This window comes from Bufo gargarizans, chromosome 5, assembly GCF_014858855.1.
Source record: "Bufo gargarizans isolate SCDJY-AF-19 chromosome 5, ASM1485885v1, whole genome shotgun sequence".
Classification (NCBI taxonomy): Eukaryota; Metazoa; Chordata; class Amphibia; order Anura; family Bufonidae; genus Bufo; species Bufo gargarizans.
In genome coordinates, this window is record NC_058084.1 from 14,056,482 (window position 1) to 14,073,540 (window position 17,059).

A 17,059-nucleotide genomic window follows, 5' to 3' on the forward strand; every position below is an offset into this window, starting at 1 on the left:
CCCACTCACTCCCCCGCACATTCACCTGGAGATTAAATGATAATCTCTTAAATGACGCTGTGTGCACCGCTGATGTGAAGAAAACTATTGCTGATTTTGTCACCAATCATCGGTCGGATGCTACTGCTCCGCCTTTAAAATGGGAAGCACTCAAATGTGTAGTCAGAGGCATCTTTCTATCACACGGGTCTCGGCTCAAAAGAGAAAGGGCACACAAATTAACCACACTTTTCACAGAGCTTGAAGCGAAGGAAGCCATCAATAAAACATCTGCTTCAGATTCCCTTGAAGCCGAACTCTCCTCCATTCGACAACAGATCTTAAAAATCTTAGACCAAAAATCTCTCTGTCTGAGAGACAAAGTTAAGAGGGGTTATTATGAGTTTGGTGATAAATGTGGTAAATGGTTGGCGAAAGCCTTACACCCGCGCATCCCTCTCACACATATCCCTTCATTAAATGTAGGCTCGAAAGGCCAGATACATGCCCCGCTTGAAATTGCACACGAGTTCCGGTCATTTTACTCGGACTTATACAACTTAGATCACACAAACACATCTGTCCCGAAACCGTCATCTCACGACATACAAGATTATCTTTCCCAATTCGGCCCTTCAAATCTTCCAGATGACGCATCTGCTGGTATGGAGGAAGACTTCTCCTCGCCAGAACTCCTGTCTGTCCTCAAAGATCTCAAAAATGGGAAGAGCCCCGGCCCAGACGGGTTGACCGCACGGTTTTACAAATGCTTTAGGGATGACCTATCCCCCATACTGCTAGATACATTCAATTCTATTTCCGCCACATGCCCTTTCCCATCTCAAACCTTGCAAGCCCATATCACGGCGATACCCAAACCGGACAAAGATCACTCCCTTTGCTCCAATTACAGACCTATCTCCCTTCTTAATATCGACTTGAAAATATTTGCCAAAATGTTAGCCTTAAGATTACACCCCCACATTCCAAATTGTATCTATAGGGAGCAGGTAGGATTTGTCCCGGGACGTGAGGCCCGCGACAACACCATTAAATCTATAAGTCTGATCTCTAAAGCTAAACAACTGAAGATCCCTAAGTGCCTGCTCTCGGTAGATGCGGAGAAGGCCTTCGACAGGGTCAGTTGGCACTTCCTGGAAGGGACCTTGACACATATTAGGGTAGGTCCGAAGATGATCAATAGAATCATGGCCTTATACTCTGGTCCCACTGCTCGGGTTCGTGTCAATGGTACTCTGTCGGATCCCTTCCCTATCTCAAATGGTACGAGACAGGGATGCCCCCTTTCCCCGTTCCTTTACATTCTTGTGATGGAATCCTTAGCTAATGCCCTGCGAGCCAATGATCCAGTAAAAGGCATACGCATTGGCAACGTAGAACACAAACTATCACTGTTCGCCGACGATCTCTTATTATACCTAACTTCACCTAGAATTGGACTTCCCTCAGTTCTGAAGGAATTTCAGACTTTTGGGATATTGTCTAACTTTAAAGTCAACATCCAAAAATCTGAACTTCTAAATATTACCCTCCCTTCCAGAGAAGTTACCACACTTAAAGACTCATTCGCTTTTAAATGGGCCCCAAATAAGCTTAAACACCTGGGAACTTACATCTCTTCCGATACTTCCCATCTGTTCAAGCTCAACTACCTCCCTATACTCCACACCATTGAAAATAACCTGAGTTCTTGGTCAGCCTTAAATGTCTCCTGGTTCGGTAGAATCAACACCCTAAAAATGGATGTTCTACCCAGACTCCTATATCTATTTCAGACAATTCCCTGTAGGATCCCAGCCTCTTACTTTACACGACTAAGAAAGCTTGCCTCCCGCTTTATCTGGGGTAGGTCCAAGGCCAGACTGAGCTACAATCTTATGATTAGATCCAAGGACCACGGGGGAACAGGGTTACCTGATTTCCTATCATACTACAGAGCGGCGATTGCCAATTGCGTGATTGATCTTACCCATAACCTTGAGAGGAAGCTCTGGGTTGAACTAGAACATGCCCTAGCCCCTGGTCTAATCCCAGGCATTTTTTGGTTTCCGACAAGCACCTTGACCCATATACCCATCCAAAGGCTATCGCCTTTCCTCTCTTCCTTAGTAGATATTTGGTCCAGATTTGCCTCAACGGCCCGATTGGCCACGATTCCTGGCCCTCTCACAAACATATCTGGTCACCCGCTGATACCTGCCACACTGTCAGCCCTACCATCTTTCGGGTTACACTCCAAACCTCAGATCAGGGTCAAATACATATATTCTGATAGAGGGATTAAGGAACTTAAAGACCTAGGACATCTTATCCCTGATGCACCAGGGAGATGGTTCCACTACTTACAACTGCGCAGTTTCACTGGATCTCTGGCACCCGGTACGCAACTTCAATCATCCTTATCTGGGCATTCTATATCTCTCATATATGCTGTTCTGAATTCGGGAGAGATCGGGGACGACCCTGAAGAATTCCCTGCTCCGACCAAGAAAATGATGCAATCATGGGAATATGAGTTGGGTTATACCCTAACACCAGATCAATGGAAGAGATCCCTTCTGTTCACTCATAAGTCCTCTATCTCCTGTAAGATTCAGGAACTCAATTACAAGACCAGAGATCTGGTCTAGGTGGTATAGGACCCCGGTCAAGCTTAGCCAATTTTACCCCACTGTTCTGGACACTTGTTGGAGGTGTTTGAACTCTAGAGGCACTATGTTACACATCTGGTGGGAATGCCCAGGAGTAGCAACACTTTGGCGTGACGTATTCTCACTCTATGACCATTTATACAAAGTCTAGCTCTCCTCAGTTAGCTCTTCTTTCAGTTTACTTGGGCAGAATTAAGGGGATCAAGAAAGGCGTCCTCAGATTCTTTATCATAGCAATGCGCCAAATAATTCCTCGAGTTTGGCGTTCAACAGAAACTCTCCTCAGAGTGACCTGGGTTGGGGCTTTGGATTCTTTGGCGCGCCTGGAAGAGTTGGGGGCGGAAGACCAAGGCTTGGGCGTGGCGCACGCTAAACAATGGGAGGCCTGGTATCAGTTTCGCTCTTCGATGGGTTTCTCGGGTTGGTTGACCTCAGGCTCTATTACTTAACGTAGTCTGTGCAGTCTGGCTGCAATAGAATCTTGTCAGGTATACTAGACACTATCTTTTCAGAGATCCTGAAAAGGATAGAAAGGGTGGAGAATTTAACGGCAAGTTATATTAGAGAGCAGCAGGACTGAAATCTCCAGGATCATCCTATGTAGAGTGAAGGAGTAGCCCCCAACAGCGCAGGAGGAGCAGAGCCCTGGCCATTGCACAAGATTTGCCGAATACACCGCCTGCAGCAGCCACAGATCAGGTGGAGTCAGACTGGAAGCTGCACACCATTTATACCAGAGCCGCAGGAAAGTCAGAGTCAGGCGATACAATGGGAGTGCTGAGAGGCGGTAATAAGTGAGGTTTATATCAAAGTCTCTCACCAAGTATGAAAGGGAGGAAGGAGATAATACAGATGGCGGTAAATCACAGACCGTATAAACACACAGTGCAGGAGCGCTCAGCACAGATCGTATCAGAACTCAATGCAAGTAGACTAGATATGGCAGCATATTACAGAATATATATATATATACCTCCACCGCTACAGAGACTACAAGAGGCTGAACAATAATGGTCATATTCTATTTAGAAGGCACAATCGTGGCAGTTATATTCTTGTACACAGGAGCAGTATTATAGTAGTTATATTCTTGTACATAGGAGGCAGTATTATAGTAGTTATAGTCTTGTACACAGGAGCAGTATTATAGTAGTTATATTCTTGTACATAGGAGGCAGTATTATAGCAGTTATATTCTTGTACATAGGAGGCAGTATTATAGTAGTTATATTCTTGTACATAGGAGCAGTATTATAGTAGTTATATTCTTGTACATAGGAGGCAGTATTATAGTAGTTATATTCTTGTACATAGGGGGCAGTATTATAGTAGTTATATTCTTGTACATAGGAGCTAGTATTATAGTAGTTATATTCTTGTACATAGGAGCAGTATTATAGTAGTTATATTCTTGTACATAGGAGGCAGTATTATAGTAGTTATATTCTTGTACATAGGAGCAGTATTACAGTAGTTATATTCCTGTACATAGGTGCAGTATTATAGTAGTTATATTCTTGTACATAGGAGCAGTATTATAGTCGTTATATTAATGTACATAGGAGCAGTATTATAGTCGTTATATTAATGTACATAGGAGCAGTATTATAGTCGTTATATTAATGTACATAGGAGCAGTATTATAGTCGTTATATTAATGTACATAGGTGCAGTATTATAGTAGTTATATTCTTGTACATAGGAGCAGTATTATAGTAGATATATTCTTGTACATAGGAGCAGTATTATAGTAGTTATATTAATGTACATAGGAGCAGTATTATAGTAGTTATATTCTTGTACATAGGAGCAGTATTATAGTAGTTATATTCTCGTACATAGGAGCAGTATTATAGTAGTTATATTCTCCTACATAGGAGCAGTATTATAGTAGTTATATTCTCCTACATAGGAGCAGTATTATAGTAGTTATATTCTTGTACATAGGAGGCAATTTTTATTAGTATAAACAAACATAAAAATACATTCAATCCAATTGGAATGACCAGAGACAATGGTCATTTGCCAGAAATCATACATATCCAACAGTATAAATAATAATGACAATAACTAACTTAACAATAGTCCATCGCTGTTTACAGAAAATATATACAGAAATATAACGGGTTCACACTTGGCCTTTATGACTTACCATCATTTAAATCTTGCAGGAGGTTTTCTTGGCAGGAAAAGTCCAGCTTCACCTTGATATAGATGGTGAACGTTGCTGTTTTTCCGGGTTTTAGTGGCAGTTGCGAGAGAGCTTCATCCAGGTCCCAAATCAGGAAATCACCGTAGAGTTTTTCTGCAAAGTTTGAGAAACAGAAACCAATGAAGACAGATCCTTTGTGAGACCGCGTCACTGAAAAATGTACATGAGCGCATATATATCTGTACACTGCACAAACAGAATTTAAGAATCCCGGATCCTCCTTACGCAGCTGTAGTGTGGGTTTGATAGAACAAGAAATGTTCTTTGTAATCTGCATTTTGGGTCCATCTTACTTTAGAAAAAAAAAAATTCTCAATGCTTGCTGAATTCCCAGGCTCTCCCTGCTGTTATTGCGCCTCCTTCTCCCCTCTCACAGCATGCACAGAGAAAGATAGAAACTTCATCTGCAGCCCCCTCCTCCCCCCTATCTCAGGGATCAGCAATCTCCGGAACTCCCATCTGTTCTAAAACTACAACTCCCAGAATCCTCCTTTGACTCAAGAACTCTGTAATGCTCCACGACCCCGCAATGTGCAATATAATACTGGGGGGGGAGGGGTCGACAAGCATCAGATCTCAGCCATGCACCTGGACTCCGGCAGAGGATGCTTAGCCAGCAGGTGGCAGCAGTGAGTTGTAAATGAGCAAGATTGTATGCAGCTCTGGGTGTGACTGGTGCACGTTATTAAAACTTATAGAAAAATTTGGCTGAAAAACTAATTTTATAGTGAATCTGTACTCAAGATGTATAGCTTATAAAAAAACAAATAAAATTTAGCAGCAATATAAACATTTCTGCTCACGGACCAGGATTTGGTATGTACTTTTGATTTGATAACAGGTATATCAAATATATATGTTTTTAGTGCGTGTGAGAGAGTGAAATGGCTGAATGACATCGCCTTGAGGGACACATCGTCCTGGCGGATCATGTAAATTGTTTAAGAGCGCATCGATAAAGCTCGCAGCCGTTCAGCAATGCGCCTATTAGAGAGGGGAACGGCGTTCTCTATGGAAATCTATTATCCGTCTCCTCCAAGCCTACCATAGGATAATAGTGCAGAAGTGGTGGCGGTCTGATAAAATGTTCTTATAAATATCTATCATGCACAACCTGCAAACAGCTCCGCTGGAGAACTCATGTCATATTCATGCTCTGCAGGGCACCTCTGTAGCGATTCCTGCAAAGAAGCCGAGCCGGATAATCGCACGTCACCGCACAGGGAAAAAGACTGGAAATGCTAAACCTTGTGCGACTATATCCGCTCACTACCTGAAGGCGTCATGCACACGGCCTTCTCTGCATTGGGGAACGCAATTTTCGGTCCCCAATGCACCGACAGAATCTGTGCTGCTGCCGCAGATGGATCGAGACCTAATCAATTTGAACGGGTCCGTGATCCGTCCGCACTGCAAAAAAAATAGAACATGTTCTACTTTTCTGTGGTTCAGAGGCACGGAGAGAAACCCCACGGAAGCACTCCGTTCCGCACTTCTCCTTCCGGATGGCGGACCCATTCGAGTTAATGCGTCCGCATACATAATGCGGTGCAGGGCTCGTATATTGCGGACCCGCTGTTTGGGATGGCCGGGAACGGCCGTGTGCATGACTGCTTTATGCAAGCCACAATACGACCACGGGGGACACGCGTGGGTCGTGTGCAAGAGGCCTAACACTGAGAGAAGGGAGGGGGAGAGCAAACAGAACAATAAGAAACCGGAGCAGAGCTCTGGCAGATTTATGTCCGATTCAGCAGCACAACCAGCGAGGTGAAGGAGCTGAACACAGTCTGCAAAAGCAGAAATGTAGGAATGTTTTAAGGAAGATTTAGAAATCTGCTTAATTTTGCCTTTAGGAAGCAAATGAACAATAAAAAATTAAAAAAATCAATGCAAAGGTGTCTAAGGTTTGCCATATATATCAGACACCAGTATACACATGGGGCTGAGCATGCATGTGCTAAACTGCAGCAGTTTTTACTGCAAGAACAATCGGATCTGGGAAGATGAAATTTGCGGCTGGATCTCCGCTGGTCCCCATTATAGTTAAAGCCACTTTAGCGCCTCTTTAGCTTCCACCAATGGCGGAATGCAGAGATATCCGGCAGGTTGTTCCCTGCCAGATATTAAGCACTAGTGTGAACTAGCATGAAAGAAGGATTAGGAGGCTCCCCTATACATTAGATGGTCGGCCAGTCACTATACACCTACTGTGCATAGCCAGCTGAGTGCTGTCCACAGGCAGCCCGTAACTGACCTCTCCCCACTTCCCATATTTAAGTCTGTGCAATAGGAAGCTGCAGTGTAAAGTAGGGCAGATGGACTATCCACTGGATATAAGTAAACGGTGGCCACCCAGACAGGAAGGAAAAAAAACGGTTCCAACCTGTGTGCAGTATTGCATTACAGCCTCATTCACTTTAATAAAGCTGAGCTGCTACACCAGACACGACCCATGGAGACGAGTGTTTTAAGAAGATCCCCTTTAAAGGGGTTATCCAAGTTCTATAATGCCCCCCACAGAGGTTGTACTTACCTCGCTCCCCGTCACCCACGTCGCTTCTCATACGAGCACGGCCGCCGCTGCATCTCCCAGTCACGCAGATGAAAACATCCGGTGTCGGGGGGGGGGGGCGCGGCCTGCTATTGGCTGCAACCCCCTAACGCTGGATGTTTTCATCCGCGCGACAGGGAGATGCAGAGACGGCCGTCCAGGGAATCAGAAGCGACTCAGGGGCTGGGGTGCGAGGTAAGTACAACCTCTGTGACGGGCCCGGGCATTATAGAACTTGGATAACCCCTTTAAATCGTCCCCTTTAAGTACAATGCAGCAAAGCATCATGGGCCTGAAATTCTGAACTACAAGAGAGAAAAGTAAGGCAAAATTGGTAAGAAACTAATATTCTGGACCCTCGTGGGTGTGACACTGTCATATACTATATAGCTACCAACTGTCCAAAAAGTGACAGCCCATGACCTGCGTGGTTTTTCTGTGTTGGATAATGGCAAAAAAAATTAAAATGTAAAAAATAATTTGGAGAGTGAAATCCTCACTTTGCTGCTTGCACAGCGGTAACCTGGAAAATGTACGGACAATATATCACGGGGTGACGCGCTGTATAATACAGGAGGCACTTGGGACCAACATTTTATAAAAATAAAATAAAAAATAAACAAAAAGGGCGAAAAAATTGCAATTCGGTCCATACACGACAGACTGGAGTGCGGCTAATAGCGGCGTTATCAGCGCCCGGCAGCAGGTCACCTACTTCTGGAAGTTTGTTTGCAGCTGATGAGATCTGGCAATGAGAAGTGGCAGCTTGTGACAGCGCACATTACTCCGCACCTTCCCTGTGACCGACTACTTACCGGGACGTCCAGGGGGACCCCAGGGAGACCCCACGGCGGGGGGAGTCAGATGCTAATGTGCGTTTTTGGAGGGGGTTGAGAAAGCTTTATTAATTTTAATTATTATGTTATTACAAATCTTACAATTTTAACCCCTTAATGATCAGTGTTTCAGTCTTTAAAGTGGTATTCTGGTTGAGACTGTTATATGTGGATAACCATTAGATCAGCACTACTGCTGGGGCCCCCGCTGATCACAAGAATGGGGACCCTTGTACCCCACTACTGCTGGGGCCCCCGCTGATAACTAGAATGGGGACCCTTGTACCCCTAAGGGCGCCCTTGAAAATGAACGAAGTGGCCTTCACACTGCCGCTCCATTCACCTCCATGGGATTTCCAGAAACAGGCGAGCACTGCGCTCTCCAGAACTCCCGTAGAGATGAATGGAGCGGCAGAGCAGGGTCTTCATTCTTATGGACGGTGGGGGTTCCCAGTGATAGGACCCCCGCCGATCTCATAGTCACAACAGGAATACTCAATTAGTGACCAAAAAAACAAGCGGAACCGTTATGTGTCCCCATAGACATGTATTAGGATGGAGCAAAACGGAATGCCTCTTTTAAAGGTTTCCTTTTTGCATTTCGTCCTAGAATTCCAAACGGAATTCAATAAAGCCAATGCGAACCCGCCCTAAGAAAGTAACAAGCCTTTAAAGCCACATGTCAGATAGTGAAGGGTACTAACTCACTGTGTGTTTTGAGGCAGCTCTGGAGGGGACTAGAGTACAACTCATGAGATTGTTAAAAATTCCATAATAAAAGTGGTAAAACAAAGAATAGGTGTTATTGAAGTTACTGAATATTTTTTTCAGATTTTATCATAAAAAACAGTGGCGTTATGCTCAAAGATGAAAATGAAGGTCGTAGAAGAGAATCGTGACCTTTGCTTCTTGCTAGCTGATAAATCTATTATTCAGTGCTGCGCCCGGCGCCTTATTACCAGTTAGGTAGTTACAGAAATTCCTTCAGAAGCAGAATTTCCACCATTCATCAAAGTTTTTGTCTAAGCAAAGAACGAACCATAAAAAAAAAAAAAGTTGGCTTCCGTCAATCTCCACGGATGTGAGTCTTTAGGGATGCAGCCTTCCGAAGCTCTCGGATCAGGTAAGCGGAGAAGTCACCGGGGATTAATTTCACCCCCCCACCCAAAAGCCACGAGTTACATAAGCGGCTGGGTATTCGCTACACGACATAAGGATGCATGAAGCCGGGAGGTTTATAAAGATTTCTGGAATTAAAACAGCCATCGCCTACGAAACCTGTAGAGCGACGTCCTCAGTCCGACAGGAGCTGCGCCGCGCAATTAGACGCTGCAGGAGCATTCAAATTCAGTCAAAGGCTGGGAATGCAAATGTAGCGAAGTCCGGGCTACAGTATAGGACAATCTACATAAATTAACGTAACATAAGACTGAAAGAAAAACGAGAAGAAATGTTTGAAGGGAAAAAAAAAATGAAAAAAATATTTTATAGGTTTATTAATGTTAGAACAATTAAAGCAAAGTTCCTTTAATCCAGCATCAGGAAGTCTATTTGCACATTTATAGATCATAAACTTTCAGCTTTTTTCAAGTAAAAAGTGTTCTCCGGCCGAGCTAAATTTTTTGCATGTAATACTTCCTTTCTCCTGTGGTGGCACTGCAGGAGAGTCACACACTTCCTAGGAACTGATCGGTGCTGGATTATCACAGTTTACAAATGATCTAGTCGTCATAATAAACAAACAATCTTAACCCTTTCAGGACCCTGCCATATTTCACCTTAAGGACTCAAACTCAATATTCATGGCTCTGATTCTGTAGTTTACAGAAACACCCCATATGTGGTTGTAAACCGCTGTACGGGCACACGGCAGGGCGCAGAAGGAAAGGAATGCCATACGGTTTTTGGAGGGCAGATTTCACTGGGATAATTTTAAGTTGCCATGTCACATTTGAAGACCCCCTGATGCACCCCTAGAGTAGAAACTCCAAAAAAGTGACCCCATTTTGGAAACTACGGGATAAGGTGGCAGTTTTGTTGGTACTATTTTAGGGTACATATGATTTTTGGTAGCTCTATATTACACTCTTTGTGAGGCAAGGTAACAAAAAAAATTGCTGTTTTGGCACTGTTTATATTTTTTATATTCTGTCAGATGAACATTGTAAAAAACCAAAAATATAAACAGTGCCAAAACAGCTATTTTTATAGAGCAGGATGTTATGGACGCGGCAATACCAAATATGACTACTTTTTTGGTTGTTTGTTTCAGTTTTACATAATAAAGCATTTTGAAACATTTTTTAGTGTCTCCATATTCTGAAAGCCATAGTTTTTTTATTTTTTGGGCGACTGTCTTATGTAGGGGCAAATTTTTTTCAGGATGAGATGACTGTTTGATTTGTACTATTTTGTGTGCTTGGTAATACACTTTTTGTGATGTTTTTTTTACGGTGTTCACCTGAGGGGTTAGGTCATGTGATATTTCAATAGACCTGGTTGTTACGGACACGGCGATACCTAATATGTCTACTTTTTTTTTTTTTCTTTCACTTTTAAACACAATAAAAGCATTTTTGAAACAAAAAAAATAATGTTTTAGAGTCTCCATAATCTGAGAGCCATAGTTTTTTTATTCTTTGTCCGATTGTTTAATGTAGGGGCTCATTTTTAGCGGGATGAGGTGACGGTTTGATTGGTACTATTTTGGGGGGCATACGCATTTTTTGTGATGTAAGGTGACAAAAAAATGGTTGTTTTAGCACAGTTTTTATTTTTTCTACGGCGTTCAGGTGAAGGGTTAGGTCATGTGATATTTTTATAGAGCCAGTCCTTACGGACGAGGCAATACCCAATATGTCCGTTTTAATTTTTTCTATATATATATATATTTATTTATTTTTTACAATTTTAGGCGTTTTATTGTGGGAAAGAGGCTTCTTTTTTTTTTACTTGAAACTTTATAATTTTTTTTATTATGAAAAACACTTTTTTTTTTTACTATTTTTGTCCCACTCTGGGACTTCAACCTCTGGGGTCTGATCCCTTCTGCAATGCATTACAATACATCCTGTATTGTAATGCATTGGCTGTCAGCTTTTATGCTGACAGCCTGCATGTGAGACCCAGCCTAAGGGGCTGGATCTCACAGGCTTCGGTAGAAGGCAAGCCCTAATGCCCATGGAAGGCATCGGGCTGCCATCAGGTCCCCGTCACTGCAGCATGGGGACCGGATGGAGATGTGGAGGACGCCCATAGCCTCTGCAAACCCTCTGCATGCAAGGGGTTTATACGCCGGCATAGGTGTTTTCACAGATGCCGGCGTATGCAGCAGGGGCCGGGTTGTCCGGAGCTGGTCCTTAAGTCACGTCCACCAGCGCCGTACATGTATGGCAGACGTCCTCTACGGGATAAAGGGATTTTTGTCCATGGGAACACATTTCTTAGTAGAGTGCTTAAAGGGTTTCTACCACTTGGATTTCACATAATTAGGTGTCAGACACTAGCGCTCCGCTAGTGTCTGCTCTGCCAAACTATCCTGCTATAATAGCTTTTGGGGCAGCCGTTTACCTAAAAAAAGAACTTTTATTAATATGCTAATGACCCTCTAGGTGCTATGGGGGCGTCATTGGCACCTAGAGGATCGGTCTACCTTCTCAAGATGCCGCCGCTCAGCGCCTCCCTCCAGCCCGCCCATCTGCTTCGGAATGCATCAAACGGACGACTTCACGCGCATGCGCCGTGCGCGGCTGTATTCGGCGCATGCGCAGTGAATGTCCGACCGCTTCCCTTCTCAGACATCTCCACTGCGTCTGCGCCGATGACGTCATCGGCGCAGGCGCAGTGGAGATGTCTGAGAAGGTAAGCGGTCGGACATTCACTGCGCATGCGCCGAATACAGCCGCGCACGGCGCATGCGCGTGAAGTCGTCCGTTTGATGCATTCCGAAGCAGATGGGCGGGCTGGAGGGAGGCGCTGAGCGGCGGCATCTTGAGAAGGTAGACCGATCCTCTAGGTGCCAATGACGCCCCCATAGCACCTAGAGGGTCATTAGCATATTAATAAAAGTTCTTTTTTTAGGTAAACGGCTGCCCCAAAAGCTATTATAGCAGGATAGTTTGGCAGAGCAGACACTAGCGGAGCGCTAGTGTCTGACACCTAATTATGTGAAATCCAAGTGGTAGAAACCCTTTAAAGCAGTATAAAAAATAAGGGAATCAATACTCACCCTCAGTAATCCCCGCTGTTCCTGTTCCATTGATTACCATGACCCAGTCAGTCCCTCCTTCTTGGTCCAGACACAAAGGAAGTGGCAGGAGAGGTCCAATCACTGGTTGTGGCAGGTCACGGCTAAGACCAGAGATTGGCAGTCTAGTATTCTCCCACAATTTTCTGTGTGTCAAGCTGGGACCAGGTAGGACCAGATAGGAGAGACCAGCGGGGAATCAGTAATTGTTGAGGATGAGGATTGATTTTTGTAATTCATTTTTAAATCACTCATTACTAACCAAATTCTGATCCATGTGTTAACCCATTTATTATATTATTATTATTTTTTTTATGATTAAAAGGCTATGTACACCTTCGGGAGCAATTTATTTTTATGATTGCATTTTAATCATTCTGGGCTAAAAATCTTTTTTTCAATTAGTCTTTATTAAAAATATTCAACTATTCTGTCACAAACAGTTGACTGTTTGTCTAGCTGTGTCAATCCTACTTTCACTTTGTGCCAGTCATCTAATAAACCTCATCTCTAATTTACTGAAAGGCCATAAACACTTATTTAATCCACATTCTTATCAGTAAGATAAGAACTGAGCTATAATAAGTGTTTATAATATCGGAGATAAGGAGCTGTCAGCTGAGCGTCCTGATGGAGTGAAAATATAGATCCTGTTACTAGAGAATCTCAGCCCTGTACAGAGAAAAAGGCTCCAAATTTTAAGACCAATTGAAAAAAATGATTTTAGCTCAAAATGAGTATAATGAAATAATAATATTTTTTTTTTTTAAAAAGGCCCCCAAAGGTGTACATAGCCTTTAAGTAATTCAGAAAATGTGATAATCAAGCATCAATACCTATTAATGAGGTCTTAAAAGGGGGGGGCAGAAGGCAAAAAAGTGTTTAATCCTCCTGCAGCACCATCATAGGAGAAATGAAGGATAACATGAAGTACTATATGATATTATTCATGAGATAACCCCTTTAATTTAGAACATAATAATGGAAATCAGGTTTGGGTGTCCGAATATTCAGACATAACACTGTGAGCACTGTGCAGTGAATAGAAGCAGCGCCAATGCGGTTTTGCGGAATCTGCAATCATGCGATTGCCGGGTGCGACCAGAATTTTGCAAAAGGCGTAAAAAGGCAGAAAGACAGAGGCAGATCCACCCACCTTTATTATTGACCGTCTTGGAGGAGACCTCTAAAGTCTCGAGGGGCTCGGTTCCGATGTTTTCCAGCTTAATCACAAGCTTCTGGGTCTCTCCATTGAAAAGCTGAACAGACACGTGTGTGGATACATCGTCGCTGGATGGCTGCAGCGAGTGAGCCGATCTGGAAGGACGCAATACAGGTTCACGTTACTGCCCCGCAAGGTGCTGAATGCATATTCTATGGTCCTTCAACAGGGGCATCGATCAATGATGTAGTAAGTCACTCGACATTCATTTAGGTCCATTTACATTGAAGAATCATCTCACTCTATGGGACAATCGTAAGTGCAGCCATTCATTCTCAAACAATTTCATTATTGACTGCACTGATCGGGAACAAACATTTAATGTCCGGTCGGTCACACTGAAATCAGTGGGTTCACCAGACATACGTGTATTGTGTATGACCAGCTAAAAAGGGCTCTTAGTAAGCTCTAACCGATGACAAATATGTACGGACATGTATCTTACTACAGTAAAGACTTAAAGACCAAAAAAGTCCTCAGTTATAAATAAATTAAAAAATATATAAAAAAAAAAAAACTAAATAAATTAAAATATTTTATTGATCCGTAAAAACATATTTATCAAGTATATAATAAAACTTCTTTACACAATTATCCAAATGTGCATAATATAAAAAACGCCCACGGAAAGTACTATAACAACATAATTGGAGTATTCTGCCATGATTGTCTAGTATACGTAATGTATAATATAATAGTAGGTATTTGGCTACCTGAAAAATATGTGCAACACAGCAAAGTCAATAAAGTGCTAGAATTAATACAGATCAAACAAGATAAAACTCCAAATCTAGCGCTAAACAGACACTAAATATATGAATATACAAACAAAATTATAAAACGTGCAACAGAATAATAAAATATTGCAGACAGTGTATTATTTTTTATATTATACTATTTTAAAATTACACACACACACACACATATATATATATATATTATTATTTTTTATTATTATATTTTTTTATCGTTATTAGGGTCCATTCACACATCCGTGGTGTGTTGCGGATCCGCAACACACCTGGCCGACACCCCCTATAGAAACATGTTCTGTATTTTGCGGAGCTGCGGACCGGAAGTTCGGGGACGCGCTCCGCAAATGTGGAAGCGGAGAGCACATAGTGTGCTCTCCGCTTTACGTCCGGGCAAATAGAGAATGAATGGGTCCGGACCCGTTCCGCAAAATTGCGGACGTGTGAGTGGACCCTTATTTTGTATATAAATATATTAAATGATTTATTATAATATATCATGCGAATAATGATAATGATTGGGTGGGATCACTGCATACAATGCTATATTAAAAAGGCTTTCCGAGATTTCAACACTAATGACCTATTCTCGAGATAGTTGCAAGAAAAAGGGGGTCAGTCAGCTCATCCCAATGCGCAGGTGCACGTCGCCATGGCTAGAAACATGAAGGCAATCTCTATAAGACCCAACAGACGGGCCCAAATAATTTTGTACAAAATGCATTTGCCAAGAATCTCAAATTGACTACATACGCGTAGCATTAGCACCAGAATACTTTCTATAACTATGGCATTATTGTACATTATCTGTGTTTGCAGAGTGCTGTTGCATTGTGTTTTTCTCTTCGTGTTTTTAGCCATGGCGACGTGCACCTGCGCATTGGGATGGGCTGACTGACCCCCTTTTTCTTGCAGTTGTACTGGAGGTGCGGCTGACTCCTGTTGGTGGTGCACCCCTGACCAGCCTGACTGCCCTATAGGCTGATTTTAATCAGTGCAACTATAAAGCTGCAGCCTGCTCTCCCTGCATTCATTGGAAGCCATCTGGCACCAGGAGAGGTATAATACAGTGTGGGCTCGGCATGCATGTTGGTACCTGCATTCCCTGGATTTAATGGAGGTCGTTATGGCACCAAAAATGATATAAAGGCAGAGTGGGCCCAGCATGCATGTGGAACCTAAAATTTTATGGTGGCCGATATGGCACATAACAGGTAGTATTTTGTGTTAGGTTCCCGTCTTATAGAGATCGCCTTGACGTGTGGCAGACGGGCCCAAATAATTTTGTACAAAATGTATTTGCCAAGAATCTCAAATTTACAAAATAAGCGTAGCATTAGCACCAGAATGTTTTCTATAACTATGGCATTATTGTACTTTGTGTTTGCAGAGTGCTGTTGCATTGGTTTTTTTTTTTCTTCTATTCTCAGGATAGGTCATCAGTATCTGATCAGTGGGGGTCCGACACCCGGGACCCCCGCCGATCAGCTGTTTGAGAAAGCACCGGCACTTTGTCACTAGTAATCAGGCATTTTGTTCTCTTTATATATGTCATTTATAAGATATGGTGTCCAAGATGGTGTCTACTGGGAGTGCTTGGCGGACGTGGGGACATAGCTGCGCTCTGTGGCCGCACGTGGTTGCACAATGGGAACTATGCTTATTGCGTTTAGCACTGAAGCCTGCATTACACCAACAGATTATCTGACCAATATCTGTCCAATAGTTGTGTGTGTAATTGGCCATCTGAACAATGATTGGCAAGAAAATCTGGAAGATAATCTGTTGGTGTAACAAAGCCCTAAGCTTTTCACTTGCTTGCTTTGTAATAATTCTAGCACTTTATTTTTGCACTATTAGCACTTTATTGACTGCTGTGTTGCACAAATATTTCAGGTATCCAAATACATACTATAATATTATACATTACATATACTAGAATAATCCATTTACACTGTTATACCACTTTCCGTGGGCACATTTTTTATTATACATATTTGGATTATTGGGTATAGGATTTTATTACGTACATGATTAAAAGTTTTTAATGGATTAATAAAATATTTTTATTTATTTGGTGTATTTTTTTAAATATATATTTTTAATTTATAATTTTTTTGGGTGTTTATGATCTAAAGTGTATGTTCTTCATGTTCAAAGGGCAATGTCTAATACATAGGTTTCTGTAGTAAATACTTGCCTGGGCAGGGAGGTGTTGATCTGTAATCTTGGCAAAGCCGGAATCACGTCTACCGTGCAGCCATTGTTCTTAAGGCCGGGGAGGTTGTCGAGAAGACAGTCGCTGTACACCCCAAATACAGATGTGTGATAACCTGTAACCCCAGAGGACAGAACAGCAGGCGGTCAGCACAAGACTAGTACTCTGAGATGAAACATACGTATTCCCTTGGGAAGAAATACAAGAGGCAGCAATGCTCCAGTGGAAATGGTAAGCCATGACTTGCCTCGGCATGAGTTGGGCCCCTTACCTGAATAAGCTCATAAGCAAGTGGCTGATATATACAGGGGTTCTCCGAAATAGAAGTCATGCTCTGCTGCCCTGTTCCTACCTCCACCCGATGCGCC

At 42.7% G+C, this 17,059-nt stretch overlaps 1 protein-coding gene across 1 annotated transcript in view; it reads right to left on the reverse strand.

The window, feature by feature from the left end:
• The window catches only part of TRAPPC9 (trafficking protein particle complex subunit 9), a 488,202-nt gene that overhangs the window by 384,768 nt on the left and 86,375 nt on the right, over positions 1-17,059 (reverse strand). Inside the window, exons 14-16 of the mRNA XM_044293230.1 lie at positions 16,674-16,806; positions 13,656-13,816; positions 4,804-4,956 (exon numbers count right to left, since the gene is read on the reverse strand). Of these exons, the coding sequence (XP_044149165.1) occupies positions 4,804-4,956; positions 13,656-13,816; positions 16,674-16,806 (447 nt within the window). The remainder of the gene's footprint in view (positions 1-4,803; positions 4,957-13,655; positions 13,817-16,673; positions 16,807-17,059) is intronic.